Source organism: Neomonachus schauinslandi, chromosome 5 (assembly GCF_002201575.2).
Source record: "Neomonachus schauinslandi chromosome 5, ASM220157v2, whole genome shotgun sequence".
Lineage (NCBI taxonomy): Eukaryota > Metazoa > Chordata > Mammalia > Carnivora > Phocidae > Neomonachus > Neomonachus schauinslandi.
Genome location: NC_058407.1, coordinates 132092045 through 132119609, shown reverse-complemented (window position 1 = coordinate 132119609; position 27565 = coordinate 132092045). Strand labels below are relative to the sequence as shown.

The 27565-nt window shown below is 41.2% G+C and overlaps 1 protein-coding gene across 2 annotated transcripts; it reads left to right on the top strand.

The window, feature by feature from the left end:
• RBM17 (RNA binding motif protein 17) lies at positions 1 to 27195 on the top strand. 2 transcript variants are annotated; one of them, XM_021696674.2, is made up of 12 exons: positions 1 to 144; positions 7283 to 7420; positions 11659 to 11775; positions 14563 to 14729; positions 16784 to 16881; positions 19702 to 19758; positions 20940 to 21081; positions 23007 to 23158; positions 24283 to 24356; positions 25183 to 25281; positions 26398 to 26470; positions 26600 to 27195. In XM_021696674.2, the coding sequence occupies exons 2-12, from the start codon at positions 7298 to 7300 to the stop codon at positions 26701 to 26703; spliced, it is 1206 nt and encodes a 401-aa protein (XP_021552349.1). In that variant the 5' UTR covers positions 1 to 144; positions 7283 to 7297; the 3' UTR covers positions 26704 to 27195. The 2 variants fall into 2 exon arrangements, with proteins under 2 accessions (XP_021552349.1, XP_021552350.1); XM_021696675.2 differs by lacking the exon at positions 1 to 144 and adding an exon at positions 3589 to 3764.
• The last annotated feature ends 370 nt before the right edge of the window (positions 27196 to 27565 follow it).

The window sequence follows — 27565 nt, the reverse complement described above, 5'->3', positions numbered from 1 at the left end:
CTGCGGACTCGGCGTAGGGGTTGGCGCCGGTTCAGGTCTTGCGGTCGCGGGCTTACGCCGAGTACGCCCAGGCCGTCCTCTCCGCGGCGCCTCGGCCCCGGTGCGCCGCCGCGGCCCATGGGGAGAGTCGGCCGGGCGGGCCGGGTAAGTGGCGCCCGAGGCGGCATCCGGTCGGGCGGCCTGGCGGGGAGCCGGGGCGGGAGCGCCTCCCCGGGTGGCGCTGGACGCGAGGCCGCGGCTTTAGGCCGCGCCGCGAGGGGGGCGAGAGGTCCCGGGCCGGCCCCCCGGAGCCGCCGACGCCCTCGGCCTCCGTGCTGCGGGTCCGCGGCCCCGGCTGCGGGCGACCCGCAGTGTTTCCCCACGCGCCCGCCGCCGCCTTCCTTTATTTGCCTCGGGTCACCGGGCCCTCGAGTTCTTCCTGTCTCCTTCCTATTCTTCCCCTTTCCCGTCTGTGTGTTTCCTCTCTTGGACCCGAGCACGTTGTGTTGTTTTTTCTTTTCCCCTCTCCGTCGGCCCTGTTTTGGAAAAGTTGCTCCGTCCCTAGACCCTGGTAGCCAGGCTTGTGTCACCTGTGGCCCAGCACACTTGTGCCCCCCCCCCCCCCCGGCTCGGGGGGCGTAGAGGAGGGAAGTCTCTTCCTTCCCGGCCGCGGGACGGGGACCTCCGGATGTGTTGACGTCTCCGAACGGCGCAGGTTTACCTAGACAGATGATGAGAGACAGAACTCCGGCGTTACCTCGGTCCCTGTCCTTGTCGGGCGGTGTTGTAGCCCTGATGCTCAGTCACCAAACATGTTTCCGGAGCATTTCCCTTCCCAGACCATGTGTCCTGAGCAGCAGACGCGGGATAAATAAGTAAGATTGGGTTCCTACTCAGGGAGTTTGGTCTCTAGGGAAACAGGCATTAAAAACCCATCCTTGGGTTGATCAGAGGCTTCCCAGAGGGGGTGATGCTTATAACTGAGTCTGGGAGGTGTTTTGTTAGGTGTGCGGGGGCGGGGGGGGGGGTGGGGCGGAAGGCTCCCTGCTGAGGAAAGAAGTGCAAAGGTAGCAGACGAGAAGCACCATAGTGCATTCTGGAAACGGCAGGTAGGGTAGTTTTGAGGGGCGGGTAGTCGGGTGAGCTCGAGAAGGTTCTTTGAAAAGGCAGTAAAGGAGAGACGCTGAAGGTCCTTATTGCTAGAGCCAAGCCTACGGATGGAAAATAGCGTGTCCTGGAGAAGGGCAGAATTCTGCATATACTCCGGCGAGCACTGTGTCTCCGGACAACAGGTGGAGTTTTTAAAGGATGCACCTCAGTTTCCACACGTTTAGGGGATAAAGGCCACCGCCATCCGCCATTTTTACTGTAATAGAGATATTTGAGGAATTGGGGGTAATGCATTAGTAACTTAAGCAGAGGATGTGTTTTAGAATTTTATTAAGAGACGTGCTACCTGCTCTACAGCTTAGAATGAGTAGGTTGTGAGACAAGAATGTAACAAGGTGTGATAGACGTGTTATCAGTGGAAAGCTGTTGTGATGGTGGAGTTCTGTAATAACTAAAGATAGCCTTGATGGAAAATAAGAATTTGAGGGGAATTGTTGTATTCCCAACTGTGAATGCATAGAATGGATTTCTTTTTTACCTGATTTGTTTTAAATTACCTTCAGGGAACATCCAGGGCTAGTAATCCCTCAAGTCTGTCATAACAGTGAATAGTGAAGGACGTTTTGTTATCCACCCACATTCCAGGTGACTTTCCTGGACTTCGTGACAGTACACCCCCTCCAAAGAAGGGATGTGACCGGGGTGTCAGAGGTGGAGATACAGGAAAAAAAATGTTTTCATTCTTTAAAAAGTCGTTGTAAATTTTACATGGGGCATATGCTTTTTATTGCTTATTACCTGTATTTTTTGTGAACATCAATGTGCACCGCCCCTCATAGTTCCCTTCCTTTTCCTTTCTATCTGTATACACTTTCCACGTTCTTTAGGCTTTATTTTTGCTTTATGATACATGAGTATCTATTTAGTGATTTTAAAAAAAAAAAAGGTTTCTTAACCATGCTGCTTCTTCAGGTGCTCAGAACTCAGACTTTGACTAATTGTTAGTTGTATGGTGGTGGTCGTTTTTCTCCCATAATGATGGTGTACAACTTAAAATTTAGCACACTGGGCGCCTGGGTGGCTCAGATGGTTAAGCGACTGCCTTCGGCTCAGGTCATGATCCCGGAGTCCCGGGATCGAGTCCCACATCGGGCTCCCTGCTCGGCGGGGAGTCTCCTTCTCCCTCCAACCCTACCCCCTCTTGCGCTCTCTCTCTCACCCTCTCTCTCTAATAAATAAATTTAAAAAAAAATTTAGCACACTAATGTCAAATACCATTTACAATAAGTTGTGTCCTTAAAAAGCAGATCTGAAGATCTTATTGTTTCATAACGTGATTTAAGTAGGTGCACTTGATAACATTTAGAAAATATGAAGTGTTTGCAGTGTTCATAGCATGGTGTTCAGCTGGATGAAGACAAAATCAGCCCTTAACCTTTAAGGGACTTGTAACAGAGGAAGAGACAAGCGTGTCAACCGGGAGGCAACGTAACCTATAGAAGTTGCTCTGAGTTTGTTCAGGGGAAACAAGTTGAGGATGGAGAGTTTTATGTGGGGGTGGCAGACACTGAAGGCTTCATAGATGCACTTGAGAGGTGAGAGAGGTGGGCTGCTTCTGAGAATACTCGTTCCATGTTCTTTTTCTACTAGTTGCATGTTTAAAAAAATACTTTGCCAGCTTAGGTAGAATTTTAACAAGTCATTCTTCTGGCAGACCATGTTTACTGTGTTTCTTCTTAAGAACAAAAATGGCGCATACGTGAAAGATGTGTTGATCAAAGCCTGGTGTTACTATAAAAAAGAAATAGCAGGTATTTTAAAGTTCTAAAAGTCACATGTCTGTGTTTGTATTTGATCCTGACTTAAAGTGTATCCAAATGTTAGAATGCGCTAGTTTTTATTACCTGCTGCTAGACTTCATGAAATAAATGTGTTCTGTCATCTAAGTAACATCTCAGCAGTAATTAGGTTAAGTTCATGGCAGTCTTGTCAATGCTTGTTACATTTCGGTGACTGCAGTGGGGAGAATGAATGAATCAACTCTGGTATATTAGAAGTGCTTCAAACAGCTAAAATCAAAATGTGCACACCTTTATATAAAAGGAGGATAGTAAGGAATTAATGGGAATGGAATTCAGGGTGCTGCCCACCCCTGGGCTGGGGAAATCACATGAATGGGATGGGGAGGGGGTGGGCATCGGGATTTAATGTGGTTTTTTGGTCCAGATTCTGACTGTTGTGGTAAATTCACTGGTGCTGTAGCATTACAGTAATTAAAAGCAGGCTATCCATACGTGGATGGATAATGAGTGTGTCATTGCTGTGATTAATCCAGTTCTGTGAATTCAAAGTCCGTTCAAGCAAGAAAAGTAAAGAAAGCTCTTCCTCATTTACTGTGATGCGCAGATCTGATCTATAAGCTCTGTGTCACAGAAAACCAGCAGATGCTGGTGAAATGACATCAGTTTCTAATATTTGAAGTGTGTTTTCAAAGGTTTTGAGAACAGAAATGGTGGTTTAAATGAACATAAGATTTTGCTGCATAGTGATTTTCGAAGCTTGGAGAGGGGGCAAATCAAATGGAATCGTCAACAGACCATCTTCGATTTGGAAATGGAATCATTGGAAGTATGGCCCCATGGGACCTCATTAATTCAGCCATGAAATCTTTGGATGTAAGAACTCTGGTGGAGGAAGAGATCCTCTATACTGTTTGACTTTGTTTTAACCCTCAAATTTGGGAAAATATTTCCATGAAAGTTTACTCTTCCTGGTAGGGAAATGTACTAGTGTTAATTAGACAGCAGCCTGTTCCTCAGGTGCTGCCTCTCCCTCCCTTTTGTTACTTTCTGTTTGTGTGTGGTAAACATACATTAACACACAGCCTGGGATTTGAACCATTTTAAGTGTGTGGGACCACGGGGCAGTGAATACATACACATTGTACAACCATTAGTACCGTCTATCTCCAGAACCTTTCTCCTGTCTTTAACATTCTAGTGGAACCTCAGGATTGTGTCATTTCTCTGCTGATTCATGTGGCTACACAGACTTTACTTAATAAGTAATATCTCAGCAAATACTTGTTTATTAAATTCCTACCCTGTGCCAGAAATTGGAGATGCACAGGTGGATAGGCTAATCTTTTTGCTTCAGAGTTCAGTGGGCATTTGGTTGGCATATTTCCATTGGCACCAACATATTTGAAAATACCATTTTTGGTGAGGTTCTTAAGTTTCTTATGAAGCAGTACTGGGAGAAGTAGAGTTTGGGTTGCAAACAAATTTGCAAACAAATACTAACTTTGTTTATAATTTCCGAGAAAGCTTCATTGTTTATATTTACTTCCCAGAATGTGTTAGTCTTCCCTTGCCTTTATGAGAATAAAGAAAGAGAAAACGAATGAACCCATGGTTTAACTAGGCTTTGGTTTAGTGACTATTTGAATGAAGAGAGCCTGTACAGTTAAATGAGGTTAGATGAAGGGTGCGTGGGCGTTTTTGAAGTAGTTTGAGAACCACAGTAGTAAGCTGGACATTCAGCATTGTTTTTCTTTGCTGTTGCTCTGAGTTCTTCCGATGAAATTTAAAGTTTAAGGATAGGTATTGAGATAAGAACAGTTAGTTTTGAATACCGTGTGGGCTCTTGCGGAAGGTGCATGAAAGCCTCTAAAGCTCTTCGGTACATTGCTCTTCCTTCTGGGCACTCATCATCGTTGGCCAGAAATCTCTGAAAAGATGGCTTGGGGGGGGGTGTTGCAAATAGAGCATTAACCGTGCAGTTGGCCTACCTTCCTGTTCAGCTCTGGGTCAGACGTGATCGTAGTCTGGGGAGAGTGCAGGGAACTCAACAAACTGGATTTAGGTTTTCGTGGGGTTTACCATAGTGTGGATTAAAACAGGTTCTGAAGTGGATGCCAGGGGCTTTCCTTACTGTTTCTTTATTGCCTCAGTGACTCGAGCTTAATGTGACAACGGGCCGCCAAGTTCCCGAATAAAATGTTCACTTTGTCTGGCACTGCAGGCAGTGGGCATTTATTTCCCTGTTGGATATGCTGTCTAGGAAATTCTTTGTTCATGCTATCAGCTGAGCTGGTGAGTTGTCACTGAAGCCTTACTGAGGAGAACATGCAAGCATTCCTCGATTTTTAGGTGATTCATTAGAGCAGTCAGCCACCAGTACCCTGGGCTCTCCTTTATTCTCCCTGTGTCTGTACTGCCGTGGGGGCCTTTCATTTAGAAATCAAACCTGAGAGCTTTTAGATAATCTGAGGGCTGGAATATTAAGGATAGAAGAAACAGAAAAGCAGCAACAGTTGTGTGGGGCCTGACTTCCAGGCTGAGAACTGCTCTGCTCAGACCCAGACCAGCTCTTCTTGCCGGGGGCGGGGGAGGAGGAAATGTTGGTACCCACCCCACACAGAGTGAACCAGGGTCAGCCAGGATGTTGCGGTGGCAGGGTCTTAGAATACCAAACCTAGAAGGGCGGAGAAGTAAGCATATACCAGAGAGAAGTTTTTGCCCTGAGTCTGACACAGCTGGGAGGATTAAATATTTTCCTTCTTGTCTGTATTACCTTCTTTTCCTTAGAGACGGACACAGGCGAAACAGGATTTGTTTGACACAGTTCCTATGGCAAAATGCTGTCTGGACCTGGGAACTGACAGATTTTTTTTGGAATGTGGCCATGAGTCAGAAACTACCTATGCTAAATATTTTGCAATACGGGGATTTCAATTTTTTTTTTCTCTCTTTCCACTTGTGAGAAAGAGATTGATTTTTTTTTTATTTTGGGAAGGGTCTCTGTTGTGGTCTCACCCAGAATGTTGAGTTTTTTAAAAAGGTGACAGTAGGGGCACCTGGGTGGCTTAGTTGGTTAAGCGACTGCCTTTGGCTCAGGTCATGATCCTGGGACTCCAGTCCCACATTGGGCTCCCTGCACAGGGGAGCCTGCTTCTCCTTCTGACCCTCTCCCCTCTCGTGCTCTCTCTCATTCTCTCTCTCTCTCTCAAATAAATAAAATCTTATATAAATAAATAAAATCTTAAAAACCAAATAAAAAGGTGACAGTAGGGATTTAGTGTAAAGGGTTGTGGTGTTCCCATTACTAGGTTTGAAATGGGTCTTCCCACCATGACCTGGGCAGATTTATCTCCCAAAGTCCCAGTTCTGTAGCAGGCTAAGCTTTAATGGTAGCTTCTAGTAGGCTCTCCAGCAGATACTACATTTACGACCACCCTGGCTTGATAAGGCTTTCTAAGTGTGAACTCTTCCTGTTTTTGTTGTTGTCTTGTGTTCTCTGTTCTGCAAGGGTATTATGTATCGATCATTTACATGTAGATTATTGATTATCTTTGTAACTGATGTTATTAGAGATTACAAATTTCAACTTGATGGAATATGAAGAAGTCAGGATATTTATGATCTGCCTCTCTACTCTCCTCAATAATCATAATTTATTAAAATACAGCATCCATGATATAATTTGTTTTTTAATTTCTAGGCATATGTTTAGATTTCTTCTTTTATAAAAGGTAGCTAATAGTGCTAAATCAACCTGGTAATAATGGGTTGTTGTAGTTTCTACTTTTTGTTGTTGAGACAAAAAAGAATTTTTAAAAAATTGGATACATGTAGGGGCGCCTGGGTGGTTCAGTCGTTAAGCGTCTGCCCTCGGCTCAGGTCATGATCCCAGGGTCCTGGGATCGAGCCCCACATCGGGCTCCCTGCTCCGCGGGAAGCCTGCTTCTCCCTCTCCCACTCCCCCTGCTTGTGTTCCCTCTCTGTCTCTCTCTTTCTCTGTCTCTCTCAAACAGATAAATAACATCTTTAAAAAGAAAAAAGAAAAATTGGATACATATAATTGACAATACGTAATTATTAATAATCATTATATGCAGTAGCACAGAATGATTTCACTCATGAATTACTTGGCCACATGATATAGGTAGAAAAATTAATTCTGCAAGTTTATTTGTAAGCTAATATGCAGATCTAGCGTCGTCATGTGTTAGGGCACTGATTGGCAGTATCAGGCATCTTGGCTTCTGTTGCTGAAGCTTCCTGGACGAGGTGATCTCTTCCAATACCTTTCACCTCTAAAATTCCATGATACTGAGTTATTTTAACATGAAAAGATGTGAAATCCTTCCTGTATTTTGCATTCTTTAAACCCCATCCCCCTTGCCTTTCAGCATTAAATTGGAAAGATGTCCCTGTATGATGACCTGGGAGTAGAGACCAGTGATTCAAAAACAGAAGGCTGGTCCAAAAACTTCAAACTTCTGCAGTCTCAGCTTCAGGTCAAGAAGGCAGCTCTCACACAAGCAAAGGTAAGATAAGCCCATGGTGTGGAAGTGGAAATCTACAAAGCAGGTTCCTCCTGAGGAGTATGAGTGCTTTGGTTTCAGCTTGCTCTTCTGCCTGTTTATCAAATATGTAGGGTTAAACATTTATAGGCGGAGAGACTCTGGGTGGAGAGAAGTAAGGAAGTTAAGGTGAGTCCTGGGAATAGAACTGTTTCAGGGAATCAGAATGAAGAAAAAGCAGGACTGTCGGTTTCCAGCAATGACACTGGTTTTCAGGCTTTTTAGTGTGTCTGAGATTGGCCGAGGGTTTGGTTGGAGTATTGCTTTGTTAGCCATATTCCTGGGTTGGGGCCTGGGAGTCTGCTGTTCGTTGTAGGGGTCTGGAAGCAGCACGTGGAGTAGTGAGGCTCGGCAGGAATTAATAATTTGTATGCCTTAGTGAGCGCTCAGATTGGTTCTGAATGTGTCGGGCATATGTAGTCTGGGAGTAATTGGTTTTGATCCTGTTGTGTACATGTTGGCACTGGTGACATCTTTGAAATTGAACAACATACAAGACATTAAGATTGTTAATAATGTTGTCCACTGTTGTCCATAAGTTGTCCACTGAATATTTGATCTAAAATGCTACTGTCAAAATACTTGTAGGAATGAGAATGGTATCTGGTTTGCTTGTTGTTTTAAGGGCCCTTATGTTTTAGAGCGCATAACCCAGTGGAGGCTATATCCCCCTAAATGGGGCGAATATTGTCCTACCTGGGTGAAAACTGTGCTGTTTTTACGTGTGGTGCAGGATACACATTAGGTACATAAACAGGTACATAGTATATCTGTGGTAAAGTTTTATGGGGTGGGGGGTCCAGGGAATGTATTAAGAAGTTCCTTGAGAGGAAAGCAGTAATGAAACAAGTTAAGAAAACCTGCCTTAGAGGGGCGCCTGGGTGGCTCAGTCGTTAAGTGTCTGTCTTCGGCTCAGGTCGTGATCCCAGGGTCTTGGGATCGAGCCCCGCATCGGGCTCCCTGCTCCGGGGAAGCCTGCTTCTCCGTCTCCCACTCCCCCTGCTTGTGTTCCCTCTCTTGCTGTCTCTCTCTCTGTCAAATAAATAAATAAAATCTTTAAAAAAAAAAAAAGAAAGAAAACCTGCCTTAGAGATATATTGAAATATTTACTGATAAAATGTTTGAATTTAGGGGATTTGCTTTAAAATAATCCATTATGGGGCAGAGGAGGTGAGGAGGCACACGGAACACAGTTCCCCATGAGTTGGTAGCTGGTGACGCTGGGTCACAGAGATTTAAGGATTCATGAATCTGTTCTCTTTACATTTTGTGTTTGGAATTTTACATCATAAACATTTTTTTAAAGTTGGAATTATTTTTCTTTTCCTTTACTACCTCCTCAGTTGGTGCTTCTGTTGAAGTGCTTACATGTGAGTGCTCAGTGGTATAAAAGGTTTTTAGGATTAGTATACCCACAGGTAAAACAACAGTGTCTGAAAATTTTTGTTTTGTCAATTCTGTTGATCAGGGTTTTTGTCTTTTTCAAATTCATCATGACGAGATTTAAAATTTTTATGCCAGTATTTTTAAAGAGAGAATTTTGTTGTTTTAAAACAACCGTTCACCCCACTTGAAGGGAAGATTAGCAAAGCAAGACTTGTTTTTCCTTTTAATTTTTAAAAATTGTTAGTTTTTTGGGCGCCTGGGTGGCTCAGTTGGTTAAGCGACTGCCTTCGGCTCAGGTCATGATCCTGGAGTCCCAGGATCAAGTCCCACATCGGGCTCCCTGCTCAGCAGGGAGTGTGCTTCTCCCTCTGACTCTCCTCCCTCTCCTGCTCTCTGTCTCTCATTCTCTCTCTCTCAAATAAATAAATAAAATCTTAAAAAAAAAAAAATTTAAAAAATTGTTCATTTTTTAAATCTTTCTGAATTTCATGTAACTTTTACTTTGCACACGAGATCTAGGAATAAGGTTTTATATTCCCATTCCAGTACCATTTTATGTATTATTCTTCAAGGCCTAACATTCCCTTTTGTAAAATGGCTCTGGCTGTTAAGGAGCAATCTCACACTTAGTAACATAAATTCAGTTAGACTTTAAGTGGATATAATTAGTGGACAGTCTTAGGTCAATGAGAGAGAACAAAGTAGAAGAGCAGAAGTCAAAATATACTAGATATATACAGATTAAAAACTGGGCTAATTCTTCAGTTAGCAGCGTAAATACTGTCAGCTTCATGGATTACCTGCAGCCAAATTTTAAAAATCCTAATTTGTTTCTTCCTGCCCAATGTAACTTCAGGATCACTTACTCTATCCAGTCAGTGCATATTTATAACCTGTCGGTTACAAACTAGCTTATATAAAATACTATTGAGAAAATAGATGCTTTGAAAAAATATATTAAAAAGTTAAATGAAATTTATTCATGACGTACTGATTTTTCTGTACTGTTACTTTACTCACATGAAAAAGCATGAGATGCTGATAAGCAAGGAAATAGGCTTTTTAATGAAGTCTATAGACTGTTGGACATCCTCTTTAGTATCTGCTTCAGTCTGTTTAATTTACATTTATCAGGTTTTCACTTCTTCAGTACAGTAATTTCAGCTACTAGGACATCTCCTGAGGTTTCAAATGGGTTTTTAGAAGATAGGTCAGAATAAAAAGTGGCCTGTGAAATCATTTCTGCTAACTTTCTAATATCTTTTTGAGATTGCTGTGTGAAGTTAGTATTTTGTTTTTCTTGAAGGGACGTGAAGGTACGTTGCATTGATTTTCTTAGGTTTAATTGACTAATTAATTACTCAGTTCTAGGTCGGCCTAACCAAACCTGTAAAAGTGTTTGGTAGAGAAAACTTTACCTACAGCTGAAAGATGGAGCTGTGGTCTCATCTGTGGAATAATAGAAAAATATAATTCTGATCATCTTCCCCACTGCCCTCTCAACTTTGGTATTCACTTAGTGGATTGTATATTTAATGATTGGATTAAATTTGTTTCCTTAACATTATAAGCACTGTTAAATTCAAGAGGGATAGTGGTTTATTTTGAGCCTTTTGTAGTACTAAGAGTGAAAACGTGTAACACTTTAATTGCAGCGGGGGAATTAAACCTTTGTAACCACAAGACCAGATGGTCACTGGCCTGCCCATCTGACGTTCGCCCTGCTGCCAGACAGGCTGCCCCTGAGCGCCGCAGCGGTGATGCCAAACGGAGCACAGCACCGCACCTGGGAGACACTCAGTTTTCAGGAATTAGGGGTAGAGAGGAATAAGTGAAACTAGACTGCCACGAAGTTACCAGACGGGTCTAGAACGTGCAGCGTTTTACAAGTGTCGGGAAAAGGAGAAGGAGACAAAGACGTTGCTCTGGAGATGATGGTGACAACAGCAGGGAAAGGAGTCTCTTCTAAAATGAGAGCTTTAACAATCAGACGCGTTGTGGGACTTTGGTATGATTCTGGTTCAAAATAAATGAGCTATTTAAGCATTTTAGGGGACAGTTCAGAAAATCTGAGTATGACTTGGATAGGAAATGATAACGGGATTTTTTATTTTATTAGGTGTGGTAAAGTACTGCGCTTATGTAAGAGAATGTCTGTAATTTTAGGAGGTTAAGGGAAAGTGTCATGAGTCTCCCAAATTCCTTCCGGATGGTTCAGTGCAATATACAGTGTACGGTAAAGAAAATGTGGTAATGTGGGAGCAGTGGTGGCTGGTTCATGAATGAGTATTGTTCTCTTTTTAAAGTTTTTGTGTGGGTTCAAAATAAAAGAGGTAGGAGTTTAGATTCTGCTGGGAGGGAAAAACTCCTAATCCACAAGTATCTTTCGCTCAGGATGTAAAAACATACCTATGCCTTGGGGAAAGTCTCCCACTAGTCCAAGTGTGTTGTGCTGTTGCAGATTTGCCCTCCTATGCTCAGAGGGAAAATCAGTGTTAGAGCTTTTCTCGTTTACTATTTTATATGCAAATTTAAATAAAAGAGACCAAGCTTACTGTAAACCTTTTATAAGAATAGAGGAAATTTGATTAACAGAACAATAAAAAAATTTAAAAAAAATAGAGGAAATTTGTGTTGTTAAAAAAAGGCTACAGAAACTGGTATATGGTAATGGTAATAATTAGAAGGCTGTTGTTCTAAGATTGTTTTTCTCATATCTGAAAGGTTCGTCACAGAGACCACAAAGCTTTGTTACAAACAGTATGAGTTTTAATTTGAAGCTTCAGTGTCCTTCTTTTGTTTTTCCATGATTTTAGAGCCAGAGAACGAAACAGAGTACAGTACTTGCCCCAGTAATCGACCTAAAGCGAGGCGGCTCTTCAGACGACCGGCAGATCGTGGACACCCCCCCGCACGTCGCAGCTGGCCTGAAGGTGAGCCCCAGCCCCGCCTGACGGGCTCTCCTGTTTCACGCATGTATCCTCAGAGCACAATCCCCTCAGTGGGTCATTGTAGGCTAGCCAGTGTCCTTTTCAACTGAATTGTAAAAATTAGTATTGAAAATAAAATAGTGCATTATAGAAAAATCAGAAACTGGAGAGATGCAGAAAGGAAAGCAGTAGGACTTCAGTCCTACCCTCTAGAAGCTAAAAACTTTATATTTTGGAATATCTTTCCATTCTCTGCCTCCTCTATCTTCTGTTCTCTAACTTGCTTTTCTCACTTTATGTGTTGTGAGAACACACTGTCTGTGTTAAAAAGTCAGGACTGTATGATCATTTTAATGGATTCACTGTACTTCCTCAAATGGGTGTACTGTAATTTATTTAGTTCACTTAAAGCTGGTTATATGGGTTGTTTCTAATTTCTGCTGTCATAAGGAACGTTAGTGCTTATTGTCTTATTGTGGATGAAAATAGAGAAAAGGTTTAAATTCTACCAGCCTAACCTTTATTACCTCAGCGATTTTACGTCATCTTAAAAACAAAGAAACACACATGGTCAGCTCTGTAAATGGGTTAGTGAGGATGAGGAGGATCTGGACAAGGATAACTAAGAATCATAGTTCAAACGATACAAAATGAGGGATAAATGAATTCAGTGTAAACTGTGGTTAAAATCACACCCACTCTTCAGGTAACATTCCTGCTTCTACAGATGGCAGTCAAGTAATATGACTGCAAGAGTTTAAACAGCACCGTGCACACAAATTGCTTGATGAAAAATGACCAAAAGGTTAATAAATAGAATATGCTATTATTGCTGTTTCTAGCAAGATCATCTTCCCCCCCCCCCACCCCCACACCTATCAGAGAGAACCCAAATCAATTTGAGACACAGTCCCAACTGCATGCCCCCTCCCTTCTTTATTTAGTTTCAGTCAAAACTGTTCTGGGTTGGATTCTGTTCTCTTCATTTGCCTTTATTCTGAGATTTCTTGGCCAGAAGAACTGGCGTTGGTCCTGCAGGCTGATAGTCGATATATCAAGGAGGAAAGGCATCCCCCAGTGGAGATGTTTCTGGGGATTCTTCATCATTTAACATTCTTTCCCCACAGATTATCTACCTAATTTTCCCTGACCACATCTAATCAAAAACTGGTTCACTGTCTTCTGTTACTGTGTCTTGACTCTACAATATCCCCACAACATATAAGTGTTTTAGTTTTACCCACCCTCCCCAGCATTGGGGTATTAACATTTTAATTTTTTAAAATTGAACAGATTGCTTTACTCTTTATAGCGTTTAGAGATGATGGCTCCTTGTTCCACTCGGCAGGGTTTATACAGTAAAAGTTGTTTACTTTCAGATTTTGAAATGACAAAAGAATTAACCTTGATATTGACAGTTGGTTCTGTCAGAAACTCTGTGGTGATAGTATTATATAAATTGAGTAGCTGATTGTTAGTTTCTCTCCTGTCTTAATAATAACTGAAAGGAAATCTTGTTCATGTGCCTTTGTGTTTTTAAAAAGTCTTTCATATGAATATAAATTCATAACTACCCTTTGGGAAACTTTCCTTAAATAGATTTGTATAAACTTTTCACTGTTCAGGCCTGGGAGCTGATTATAGCTTTCTAATTTCTTATATTCATTGGACATCATGTTTTCTGATTTTTAGTTCTAAAGAAGCATTGAAATGTTTGTTTTACAATGCAAAACATCAGACGGAGCGGTGTAATGCAGGAATTGTGGGATTTAGATCCATTGACATTGAACATAAGCTCTCTGTATCACATCAGTCTTGTGTTCAGATACACAGTACGTTCAACAAACAGCTGTCCTGCCTTTGCTGGTATGGACAGTGTCCTTCGTGAGGTGGTGCAGAGCGGGCCCTCCGAGACTCTAGTCCCAACCTGTACCCAGTTACCTCAGGGTAACTGTGGAGACCAGCTAAGGCATCTCATTCGTGTAGACACTAAGGAGGAGTTATGCTAAGAAAACTAACAAAGTGTGGAGGTTTAGGTCCCCATTTTCAGGTTAGCTGTGCTGTGTCTGCTTTTTGTTTTTCTGAGTTCTTTAAGGCTACCTCTTTTCTCTCAAAGAGTAGCCCCAGTTTCTAAATGTACAGAAAAATGCAAAATGTTATCATCCAAACCTGACCTTAGTGGACCTTAAAAGAACTAATGATGGTGTGAAGGGAGTTACAACCACTTGTGCCAGACTCGGTTCCTGAAATGCAACCTTCCTGGAAAGGGACGTGTATTCCAGAGGGTTTCAAACAGCCTGAGAGGATGCTTTCTGCCTTTATTGTGAAGTCTTAATATATCATGTTTCCATGTAAGCAGAATCCAAAATTAGTCTGTTAAATGACCACAAGAATGATTGTTATTCATGGATTGTTTATTTTTAAGTTTTCATAGAGACATATTAAAACAGAAGTATTCACTGTTTATTATAAATAGTCAAATTTATTGCTTGAAATTTTAGGTGGTGGCAGCTTGTTTAGGAATTCCAGGAAGATGCCCTAGGGTATTTATGGAATTAATACTGAACAAGAGGTGAACTCTTGGCTCAGCTGTTCCATAGCTACATAGTGTGTGGCCGTGTCAGGTCACTAACCCTCCTTAGGCTTCTGTTCCCTTGTCTATAAAACAAAGGAGGCAGGTAGATGGTCTGCAAAGCCCGTTCTAATGCTCGTATCCTTTGACTTTAATTCTACGAATACAATTCTAAAACATGAGGATGATACATAGTTTGGCATTTTTACCTTCCTCAGGATCCTGTTCCCAGTGGATTTTCTGCAGGAGAAGTTTTGATTCCATTAGCTGATGAATATGATCCCATGTTTCCTAATGATTATGAGAAAGTAGTGAAGCGCCAAAGAGAGGAACGACAGAGACAGCGGGAGCTGGAAAGACAAAAAGAAATAGAAGAGAGAGAAAAGTAAGGCTCTGTTTGGATTCAAGGATATTTTCATTTGAAATAGTCATTGTGATATTAACGAATGAACCTTGGTGCTGTCTGTAAGGCTGAAGTTAGTTTTCATGGTTGATCTAAGCAGTCATCAGAAGGAATCAATCTGTTTTTAAGATTTTGTACAGGCATACCTCATTTTATTGTGCTTTGCAGATGCAGAATTTTTTTACAAACTAAAAGTTTGTGGTGGGGCACCTGGTGGCTCAGTTGGTTGAGCGTCCGACTCTTGCTTTCCGCCAGGTCATGATCTCAGGGTCCTGAGATGGAGCCCTGCCTCAGGTCCATGCCCAGCGCAGAGTCTGCTTGAGAGTCTCTCTCTCTCCTTCCCTCCTCCCCCCAAATAAATAAATCTTTAAAAACAAAGATCATGGCAGCTCTGTATGGAGCAAGTCTATCCGCACCATTTTTTCTTTTTTTTTTTTTTTTTTTTTAAGATTATTTGAGAGGGAGAGTGCGTGCGCAAGTGGGAGGAGGGGCAGAGGGAGAGGATCCTCAAGCAGAGTCCATGTTGAGTGTGTAGCCTGACACGGCTCCATCTCACGACCCTGAGATCACAACCTGAGCTGAAAGCAAGAGTTGGATGCTCTGCCGACTGAGCCACCCAGGTGTCCCTCAGTGCCATTTTTCTAACAGCATTTGCTCTCCTCATGTGTCTGTATTACTTGGTAATTCTCCTAGTATTTCAAACTTTTTCATTATTATATTTGTTTTGGTGATTTATCATCAGTGATTATGACTTGCTGAAAGCTCAGAGGATGGTTAGAATTTTTTAGCAGTATTTTTAAGGTATATACATTGGTTTTTTTTAAGGCATAGTGCTATTATTACATACTTAATAGGCTACAGTGTAGTGTAAACATATCTTTTCTATGCACTGGGAAACCAGAAACTCCATTTGATTCTCTTTATTGCAATATTTGCTTTACTGTGGTGGTCTGGCACCAAACCAGCAATATCTCCGAGGTGTGCCTGTGGTTATGTTCCAGCATGAAAACAAATGCTAGGAGAAGATTTCATGTCTAGATGCAGAAGACTTGAAGTCTACATTTTGGGTGAATTGTTAGAAAAGAAACATAAAAATCTGAAGTTGAATAATCGGTTTTTTCCTATTCTTCTAGAATCGTAACTATTTAAAATACTTAAAATGTTATGGGTGCCTGGCTGGCTCTTGGTCTCGGGGTCGTGAGTTCAAGCCCCATGTTGGGCAGTAGAGCTTACTTTAAAAAATAAAATACTTGCAATGTTTAACTAATTTTGAGCCAAATGGAATTTTGAAAAGCTTATATACATCTTTTATTTATATTTTTTAAATTTTTTTTATTGTTACGTTAATCCCCATACATTACATCATTAGTTTTAGATGTAGTGTTCCATGATTCACTGTTTGTGCATAACACCCAGTGCTCCATGCAGAACGTGCCCTCCTCAGTACCCATCACCAGGCTAACCCATCCTCCCACCCCCCTCCCCTCTAGAACCCTCAGTTTGTTTTTCAGAGTCCATTGTCTCTCATGGTTCGTCTATCCCTTATTTAAAATATTTTTTAAAGGTATGGGTGAAAAGGTTTTATTTGTATTTCTTATTTTGAAAATACTGAATGTTAATTATTCAATAGTTATATAAAATATTATATAACTTCTCATTATTTATTGAATCATTTCATGAAGTGAAAGCACATTCTAGAGACTCAAAATTATTAAAGTATTATCTATGTTGATATGCTTTAAAATTGAAAAAGGTAAACATCAAGGAAACTTTTTTCTTGCTACTTATATTCATGGGCCTGTTAAATTTGTTCAATTTATCTTTTGGATTTTTCTCACTTAATTTTGCTACTTTAGTCTTAAACCAGTTATTTGCCCATGTGCCCCCTCCCACCCTCCACCCCCCAATTAATAGTTTATTGGGAAAGAGAGGGTTTGAATATTTTCTAGCCAAGAGCAAGTCAAGGTAACATCCTTAGGTTCACATCTCTCAATTGGTTCGTCTGTAATGAATATTTGGTTCCTTTGTTATCACAGGAGGCGTAAGGACAGACATGAAGCTAGTGGGTTTTCGAGGCGGCCAGATCCAGATTCTGATGAAGATGAAGATTACGAGCGAGAGAGGAGGAAAAGAAGTAAGGCGTGAAACATAAATGTCACATTTCAAACATGGTGACATTCTCCTGTTTGCTTTTCATGTTCAACTTGATAAATAGTTCAGTTGACGTTGATTTGGGTAATTTTCTGTCTGGAATCCCGGCAATCCATGTTTGCGTAACAGTTTTAACCTATATCCTGTTTTCACGTGCATTCTCCTATGAGCTTCGCGGATCACTTTCTCACATGTGTTGCTTGGAGACCTTGGGGATACCTTAAGTACCTACTACCACAGTTTCCTTATCCACAGGACCATCACGTTGACCTCTTCCCTGTAGCCAGCTGCGTATCTGTTCAGCACTGACCAGAGAGTCAAGGCACTCGTTTCCACAGCGTTTGCCACTAACATGCATGAATTTGAGGAAATCCCTTAGTTTCCCGGGACGTTGGTTTCTTTCAGGGTCTATGGAGAGCAGGGAGACAAGAATTTGAGCCAGGTACTTCATAAGGCCCCTTCATCTCTAAAATTTCACAGGCAGAATTGTAGTTGTGTTAGAGCTGACTTCTTTGTGATCTCTAGATGGCTAAGTAGTGTTCATTCTTGAGAGAATGGAATGCTTCTTACGTTAGCTTCATTGTGTATTAATTGCTGGGATTTCCTTGGCTTAGCTGACCAGTTTGGTTGACAGGTTGAGATTTATTTAAGTGAGAAATTTAAATCTTCTGTTTGTCTACTGGATACCAGCTACTGTTCTAATAAGCACTTTCATAGATTATCTACTTTACATCACACAACTCAAAATAGGAGCTATGATTATCCCCATTTTAAAGGTGAGAAATCTGAGGCACAGAGGGAATAAGTGCTTTATAGATACAGATCCGCGGTCCAGCTTATCCAAGATCTTCATATGCCCAAAAACCTATGTCGTCATCTTTAACATGAGACCTAAGAATCATGTTACCATAAAGGTACAGTATATTTCCACATACATGAACTCAGTTGTATGACTAGCAGTTTGGCAAGCCTGGTCTTCCCCAGTGTACAGCCAAAGCTGCTTTAGGGTTTAATTTAAAATTTAAAATACTAATTGATTTGGAAAGGAACAAGTCTGTAATAATTTAGAATTCTTAATCTTTCAGTGCAGATATGAATTAAATGTATTTATAGGATGCTTAATATAGGCAACAACAAAAAACCAAGTTCACAGATACAGAGAGAACAGATTGGCAGTTGCTAGAGATGGGGGTGGGAGGTGGGCAAAATGGGTAAAGGGGATGAAAAGGTACAAAACTTCAGTTATAAAATAAATCATGAGGTTGTAGCGTACAACATAGTTGTAGTTAATAAAACTATATTGCATATTCCAGAGTTGTTAGGAGAGTAGATCTTCAAAGTCCTCATTATAAGAAAAATTTGTAACTATGTGTGATGTTAACTAGACTTACTGTGGTGATCACAGTATACACAAATAGCAAATCACTACGTTGTCTTTCTAACGGGGAGGAGAGTTAACATTTGAGTGTGCTCTGTATGTCAGGCATTATGTTAAACATCCCATATCTATCTTACTACTTAACAAATGTTAATTGACTTGTTTTAGAATCCAATGCATAGGTTGAATATTTGTCTTACCTTTCCAGCTTACAGATTGGCTGCCCTTTGGATAAGGAGCTATGCTTTCTATATTAAGGACATTGTTTTTTTTAATGTTAACAAGAGCCATACAATCTAGTATTAGGAAAACAATGGCATTATATCCATTCTGCACGCTCCTGTTAACAGATCGATGTTCATATTTTAACCAGATTAGTAGCAGATTTCCAGTAATCACCTGAATTCTTTATACTGAACTCAGAGCTGGTTTTTTCAGAATCAGTCAATAATCATCTAGGTCTTAGTGACCAGGTTAAAAAAAAAAGGAATGATAATAGGTATTTCAGGAGAAATGTAAGTTTTATTCAGGTTCGTATTTCTCCGTAAGTACGTTGTCTAGTCCGGCCGTGTTCATCGTGATGCACATACAGCGGCTTTAGAGGAGTCGCTTTTGTGAAACCTTACGTATGCTGGTGCAACGTGGTCTGTAATCCGTTTGGTTTTTTTTAAATTTACATTTTATTGTTTTGATTGTTTCATTGGCAATTAAGTTGTAATACATATGTTAGGGTTTGTGTCTAATGAAAAATTCCTTATGTCCTCCATGCGTGTTCTCCCTCGGGTTGCTGGGTAGCAAGTGGGGTCTGTTTTGGTTGGTTGTGTCGTCATGGCCCAGGAAACAGGAGCAGGAATGACGACAGCGCAGGGGCCAGAAGTACCCACATTTCCAGATAGGCGTTTAGGTCCAGGGGTTACACCCTGGAAAGGAGTGTGCAGATCGTGGGTGCGAGCGTTGGTGCTGTGGGCAGCTGGGTTTTATCCTGTCCCTGCCCGTTGACTCCTCTGATCCTCTTCTCTTCTGAAAGATGGAACGCAGTAAGACCTCCTTCTGAGGTTTATTGAACCTGAATTGAGATAACACATATGAAAACTCCTCACAGGCAACAGACCCTCAGGAGAGTTATGTTACTGCCTCCTAAGTAACTGCTCGCTCTCTGGGCTGTGTCCTTTCACCTTGCAGTTCGCTCATTAACTGCATTCTGGGGCTCTTGGCTGCCTGCTATGAAAAAGATAATTTTGTCTGCCTCTGTTTTGCCCATTTTCTGTGTTTTTAATCCTAGACTCAGAGATGAATTCGTAAGTGTTAGCAGGAGGGATGAGGTAGCGGGTATTTTCCTGCCCCCTCCCTGGGCGAAGGGGTGCAGTATAGCACGGGGTGCCGGGTGTCCTCTCCGCTAACGGCGCATTCATTCCTGTCTTGCAGGTATGGGCGGAGCTGCCATCGCGCCACCCACTTCTCTTGTAGAGAAAGACAAAGAGTGTACGTATCTGTTTCTTGTCCTTTTTTCTTCTGACCCACATCTTGGGCCCGGGCAGGGGAAGTCTTGGCTTGAATCAGCCAGCTGTGCTGAATGTAAAGGGTCATGGCCTGAAAACCCAGCCTCTGGCTCCCCCACTGAGGCCAAGTGGGAGACCGCCCTTCACTCCTCTGCTTTAGAAGTTTTCACGCCAGGCTGAGGCTTGGATTTCATATAGCGATATGCTTTTCTTTTCAGTAATTTGTTTTATTTTCTCTAACATTTCATAGTTGGAGTTAGGTTAGAACAAATGTTGCTCAGTTTACAGTTTTCATACTCTGTGGTTTAGAGGCTGTGTTAAATTCATGACCTTCCACAAGGTGGCAGTGCCTTCCTTAATTAGATTTTTCTGCAATTAGTTTCTATTTCCTTACATACGCTGTGTATCTTTACTTAGATTGCCAAAACATGCTCACCCACTGTTTCTTCTCCCAGTGGTCTATTCTAGAATATTTGGGTTGGAATTGGACTTTGATACAGCATCTAGATCGTTTTTGTATCTGCTGCGTTGGACCACACCTAAACTGTCCTAAGAAAATATAATCATCCTAGTGCTTTTTAATACCTGTTGCCCAATTTATGTTATCTTTTTAAAGAAGGTAATTCAAAAGATATTGTTAAATACTCTTTATGTGAAAACACCTGACAAACCATAAGCCCCAACTGAAGTCTCTGGGAGTGGGGCCCAAGCATCTTTTTAAAGCTTCCCTGTTCACTGTTCTGGTACATGGTCCCTAATCTCAGAGACCTCTGTTGTTTGCTAGGCTAACGAGGTAGTAAGATTAGAATCTTAAGACGGGTACACAAAGTGCTGTGGGCATCAAAAGAGAGTTGGACCTGCTTGGAACATAGAGAACGTCTTAAAGTTTTAGACACAGATTGTCATTTAAGAACACTTTAAAGGGTAAATAACATTTCAGTAAGATGTAAAAAAAAAAAAAAAGACATTTGAGGAGATAAAAACAGGAGTAGCAAAGCAGGAAACAGGAAAATAGCGTTCTACCTCTGATTTTTAAAAATGTCATGTAGTGGCTGTAAGATTGATTTGTTTTTTTCTTACTCCTTGTAGGTACTGATCTGTGTAAATATAGTTCAGAATTCTTTTGTAGTACTTTGGTAAACCTGTTTTATTTTTATCCAATAGTACCCAGAGATTTCCCTTACGAAGAGGATTCGAGACCTCGCTCCCAGTCTTCCAAAGCTGCTATCCCTCCCCCAGTATACGAAGAACAAGACAGACCCAGATCTCCGACTGGACCTGGCAACTCCTTCCTTGCCAACATGGGGTAATGGTTCTGAGTGCTCTCATCTCAGCAAGTGTAAGAAGAACGAGACTCGGTGTGGAGTGTTGCCAGCCTTGTCAGTCGATGTAGCTTTTGTTGGGGAATGAGGGCACTCTCGGGTTTATGGGGAGACACTTGGTGTGTTCAGTCACACAGCGTCCTTCTTAAGAATCAGTGCTTGAGTCATGTGGAGGGTGTTCCAGCCTGACACTGCTAGGTTTTCTACCAAACAAAAAGCCTTCTCATGTAAGTTTTGAATGATTTAGATACCGAACGTTATAGTCTACAGGTAGGAACAGTTTCTGATAATTATTTACATTGATTTTCATAACATTTGCAAACAAAATAGCTCATGTGAATTAGAGCTGACATATGCTACGTCCAAAGGGTGAATGACATTTTTTTCTTGATAAAATGAGCCATTTGCTTTAAAGTCATGGTTCTGCACTTTGGCTTTAAAACACGTAGTCATTCTGACTACAGTTAGAAATTTGTTTGCCAGCATATAAAATTCAGTTTTAATGTTGACTTTCAGGTGGGGCTTGGGGATTTGTATGGGTTTTTGTTTTTTTTTTTTTGACCCCCACTGGATTCGGCCTGCGTTTTGGTTTAAAGAATGTTTTACAGTGTTGACTGTGTGTCTCCTCCTATGAGGAGCTATCCAGTGAGGCGACGTTACACTAGGCCTACACTCTGCCTGTGACCCTGCTGTGCCCTCCCCTGTGCGCATGTGCTTTGATTCTGAGAAGCCTTGTTGGGAGCACATGGCTGGGCTTCACTCCTGCAAGAGGGTATTCAGTGTCTGGCCTTGTTGGTATCCCTCTCCTTGATCTGTGCGGCTTTCTGTGGTGTGATTGCTGGCTAGTAAATTACTTGAAGATGAATACAATTTAAAATGCAGCTCCTCGGTCACAGTAGTCTCCTCTCTGGTGCCAGAAACCACACAAGCAGCGTAGATAGAGAACACGTCCGCTCTTGCCCTAGACTGTGTGCTGGAGTGTGGACAGACATGAAGCTGTTTTTTGTTCTGCTGAATTCCCTTTTGAACAGGGATTAAATGTTCACCGTATACCCCAGGAAGGTAGAGGGTGGCGTAGCTCAGCCATCTTCAGAACTCTCTGCTCTAGGTCGACTTGTTCAAATGGAATTTTTAAGGAAATTACATACGGAAAATGACGTAGTTGCACTGTTACTTGAAGCAGCGTTTTGTGATTCAAGCCCTAAATAGCAGTGGTCGCTGGGGGGCCCCTTAGAGACCCGTGAGGCACCTCCAAGTGCAGTTTGAACGCTAAGTCCTAAGGAAAGAGCTATGGGCTAGGAATCAAGAGTTGGAGGTTCCAGTTAGACTTGACCATTAGTACCTACGAAAGAATTTCTGAATTGGGTGTCTTGCTTTGCTCCTAGTCAGCCTTAAGCTGGTCAGCTAATCTGGGCCTCAGAAGATTTTCCCGTCTGCTAAATGGATGATCTCTAAGAGTTCTTTCGTTTATAAAGACTGTCATCGGAAACTCTACTGTACTATTTAGAAAAATGTGGTGTTCTTCATAATGTGAAATGTATGCTTGCTGTTTGACAGGCACACTCAGAAATGAACCGTGGTCGTAAACTGTATAGCGGTGCACACAAGACCTCTAGTGTTTTCTAACAGGGGTACTGGGAGAATTTTCTAGGAAACGGATATTTCCCTTGCCTCAAAGATAATCTTGGGATGTCCAGGATTTCAGCGTTAGCTTTTTCCATTTTTTTCATCCTGAACATCCCCACAGCTTCTAGCAAATGGCCTGTTGGTATTATATGTGACCACATCGAAGCCCATGTGGAATTTACACTTTCTCTTTTTAGAAGGCGATTGCTGTGATATAAAATTGGCTTATGCTGTAGCTGGGGACTTCAAGTCCAAGAGCTCTTTCTCTTTTCCTTCCTTCCAGTGGCACAGTAGCACATAAAATCATGCAGAAGTACGGCTTCCGGGAAGGCCAGGGTCTGGGGAAGCACGAGCAGGGGCTGAGCACAGCACTGTCCGTGGAGAAGACAAGCAAGCGAGGAGGCAAGATCATTGTGGGCGATGCCACAGAGAAAGGTGGGTCTCCTCCACAAGCAGACCTTCCAGGGTGGGAGCAGGGGGAGGTGTGGTCCAACGTGAGAGGACCGGCCCTCTTTGCAGTAGAACAAGAACTTGGAATTATGATGCATTCCAGTTCTGTGTTGTAGACACAGAGACTCCAGAGGCGCATCTATTTGTTTAGAACGGATCTAGAGATAGGAAGGTTCATGGGAGAAAAGACGAGAGACTGACAGAAAATAAACAGCACTCAGAGAAGTGATTTCATGCCTATTTCTCCTAGGCAAAGACCTTGTTAAATTGGTGAAGTTGTAGTTAGGTTTTTAGAGCATGAAAGACAGAGCCACATGTAATATGTCCGTGATCGTGTCGGTGTATTTCCATCCTGTAAGAGTTCTTTACTTTTTTCTTTTTCCTGCCCTTTCATTTTAAGAGTGATTTCTCATTTTCTTACAGATTGATTGCTCTGTGAGATCTAATGTTATTTCATAGTCTGTTTGATAGATGATGCCTGCTTGGTGTTTTATTTTCATGTGATTATTCTGTGCTGAGGGCATATTGGAATGAGACAAACATAGCTTCACATTTTAAGCAGAATTGAGGTTTATTTTGAATATCTTAGTTTAGCTCCCTTTCCGAAAGAAAGAAGAAAACTTTGCTGGCAGCCCTGTCAACACGTAGCCTGAGGAAGCAGCTGGTCAGGCTGACAGGCTAAAACCCCAAATCAGCAGTCGCCCTGATTTGGGGGGTATGTGAAGTTAGCCAGCCAGTGGCTGGCTAATTCACTGCTTATTACGTTAGGCTAGTGACCTTTGGCCACACTGCATGTGGCAGTACTCTGACCTGTAAGGTTTGTGGTCTGTGCTCTGTCAACTGTGTGAACTGAGGAGGTGAACGAAGCAAAAATCGCAGGTAATTAGAGAAGCTAAAAACTTGTAGAAATTATGGTAAAAACCTATACCAAAGCAGGGCAGGTATTTTCATCACAGATAAGGCTACATTTTTGCTCAGAGACTGATTGCATAAATGCTTATAGATGACTCTAAGGACATAAATAGTGGGAAGTACTCTGGAAATTAAATTAGTCGTTGTAACTCGGACTCAGTGTTCTAACACGCCTACCTTTAAATGTTTTGCTACAGATGCATCCAAGAAGTCAGATTCAAATCCATTAACTGAAATACTTAAGTGTCCTACCAAAGTGGTCCTCCTAAGGGTAAGAAGCAGAATTGAAGAAACCGGGTTGTCCTACCTTGAGTTTTGCGTGTCAGTCCTCCCTGAGCTATCTTTGCATGCTTTTAACACTACTGCTAATGGTAACAGTTAAAACGGAAAATAATTTTCTTTGCAAATGATCTTTCTGGATAGACTCCATCTAAGATTGATGTTTTAGATTGTTTTTCACTAATGTTTATTTGCTAAATACAATATTTAAGACCACAGTGAGTAACTGCTTTAAAATATTTGAAATCAGTACAAGTTCAGCTTAGTTGAGGTATTTCGGTGCTTATGTAGATGCTCTTGTGACACTCTATGAAGCTTAATGTATGTGTGTGTTTGTGTTTTTATGTTTAGTGTTTCTCAAAAGATTTATTGATTTCACCTGTTATTTTACAACATCAATGCATTCATGCACTTACGCTCATTATTCACACCTGAAACGCTTATTTTTCCCTCGAGCAGTAGGTAAGCCATGTTTAACTTGGGCATCTGTCCGTGTAGGACACTCTTTTTCAACTTACACTTGAAGTAGAACATAAGCTCAAAAAATTATTTTTCAGTTAGATGAGTAAACGGAATAAGAGTGTACATCTGTTCTCTGTTACGTGCCATGAGGTCATAATTTGCTTTAATTCAACATGTTAAAAACCATAAATACATATTTTTATTTTGTTAAGAAATACCAACTCTTGGGTACTATAAGGATGAAAATTTTCATTGTGTCGTTTGGGATTGAGAACATTTGCCATCATGAAAGAAATTTATTCATCTTGTTTATATATTTGTAAATTATACTTGAACTTCTTCATTTTTTTTTGTAGAACATGGTTGGTGCAGGAGAGGTAGATGAAGACTTGGAAGCAGAAACCAAGGAAGAGTGTGAAAAATATGGCAAAGTTGGAAAATGTGTGATATTTGAAGTAAGAGGGTTTTCTTTTGATGTTTGTAACCCAAGTTGTAACTGACAGATTACCAAACATTTTCTGCAAGTAGAGACAAGGTGTGCTGTGAGTGTGTTGTTACCACCAAAGGTGACAGATGTTACTTAGTCACACTTCTCTTACTTGGTTATAACAATTTTAAACATAAAGACAAGAAGGACTTCAAATTTTATTTGGTGGAGGAATAAAATGTTTCATTTTATGATTGACGTTTAGTTTGGTGATTCAAGACTCACTGTCGTATGTTCAGTAGTTCAGTTAGTTGGACATGCCTTTGGTTTCTTTCATTTGGCAAGTGTATATTTAGTGCCTCCCACATACATTTGGGAGACAGGAAACGTGGTCTGTGCTCTCAGTGATATGTTAAGTTGAAGAAACAACAAAACAAGCACATGTAAAAATAGGGAATGTGCAGTTGCTAGACTCTGTAGTAGTCACTATAAATACAGGAGTCAAAAAAGGATTTGATCACAAAAAATAGAGCAAGCTTTGTGAACAATATCAGATGTGGGCTGAACTTGAAATGCATGGGTAGGATTTGGATAGGAGGAAAAGGTATCCTGATGGGGTCACAGCTTCTGGGAGACTAAGGAGGGCTACCGAGTGGAATGGTTGGGTGTGCTGGGAATGAACGGGGGCGGGGGGGGCGGGGCCATGTTATGCAGGCTTGAAGAGCCCAACAGGAATTTCAGTGAATGTGAGAGGGAGTTAGAACACAGATCTCTTCATCTTAAATTTCTGATGCCACTACTGCTTCTCTTCTATTCCGTGTTCTGTTTGTTGACCGCATAATGATTTGTTTAGGTGTCGGCTGCCATAGGACTTCTTCAGGGTCAAAGACTGCCCAGCTTAGTTAGTTCTGTGTTGTCTGCACCTAACATGGTGCCTCTCATAAACAGACATTCAAAAAAAAACCCCAGACGTTAACAGATTTTGATGACAAACAAATCATACTTATTTCCTTAGTATTTGACTTGTCTGTATATGATGATCATTGCAATACTTACTCTGACAAAGATCAATTAAGGAAGAAAACATACTCAACTGTATCTCAGTTGATAACTTCACATATGACACTTTCCATTTCTTTCCCAGATTCCTGGTGCCCCTGATGATGAAGCAGTACGAATATTTTTAGAATTTGAGAGGGTTGAATCAGCAATTAAAGGTAAGTGGTAGAGCTAAATGTAAAGAATAAAATGGAATTTGTGATCTTGATCCTTATAATTAAAACATATTCTTGTAATGCCTTACAGGATACCTGTATTAACTGATACTCTTTCTGTTTGTCTTTTAGCCGTTGTTGATCTGAATGGGAGGTATTTTGGTGGACGGGTGGTAAAAGCATGTTTCTACAATTTGGATAAGTTCAGGGTCTTGGATTTGGCGGAACAAGTCTGATTTTAAGAACTAGAGCACGAGTCATCTCCGATGATCCTTAAATGAGCTGCAGGCTGAGCAGAGAAGGAAAAGGCGTCAGCCGGCCTGCGTGGCTGCCGCATACAGAGACTCTTGGAAGGACTTCTAAGATAAATGTTGATTGATCCCTTTTTTATTTTGTGGTTTTTTAAATATAGTATAAAAATCCTTTAAAAAAAAAACAATCTGTGTGCCTCTCTGGTTGTTTCTCTTTTTTTATTACCACTTCTGAGGTGATTACATTTTTTGCTAGGATTTCATGATAATTCTCAAGTGCTTCAGTGATACAGCATTTCTTGCACTAAAAAAGCTAGAAAGTTTTGGGATATGGGGTTGTATTGTTATCCTTTGCTTTTCTTTCTTTTTGATTCATTTTAATAAAACCTGCAAGTTACTAAACTGTAGCTTCATAAATTCTATAATAAAGCATCATCTTGGCAGTCTGCCAAAGGTGAAAATGTTTGCTTTCTCTAACAGAGAAGTTCTTATTGACTCCAGTCATAGAAAACTCTTTGTGACATGAGCTAAGGTTGAAGAATTGCCAACCTACCATGACTGTTTGGATAAATCATCTTTGGTGAAGTTAGACTGTGGGGTATGTGGTGGGTGTAGGGGTAGATGGGTATAAAAACCATGGATCTAGCACTTGTTTTCAGAGACTCACCTATAGTCTCTGAAATAGAAATGACATGTTGATTCTAGAATTCACAGGTACATTGTAAACGTGTGTCCAGTTATATTTTGGAAACTGTGGCTCCTTGGGGGTCATGTTTCTACTGGCAAAATTCGCAATAGTGTTAGTTCTCGTATGTAATTTTTAAATTTATAAATGTTTCCACATAAG

Coding starts and splice junctions, on each gene's coding strand:
- RBM17 (XM_021696674.2), top strand. CDS start 7,298: ATGTCCCTGTATGATGACCTGGGAGTAGAGACCAGTGATTCAAAAACA. Junction 11,776..14,562: donor ACGTCGCAGCTGGCCTGAAG/GTGAGCCCCAGC, acceptor TACCTTCCTCAG/GATCCTGTTCCCAGTGGATT. Junction 25,282..26,397: donor GAAAATGTGTGATATTTGAA/GTAAGAGGGTTT, acceptor TTTCTTTCCCAG/ATTCCTGGTGCCCCTGATGA.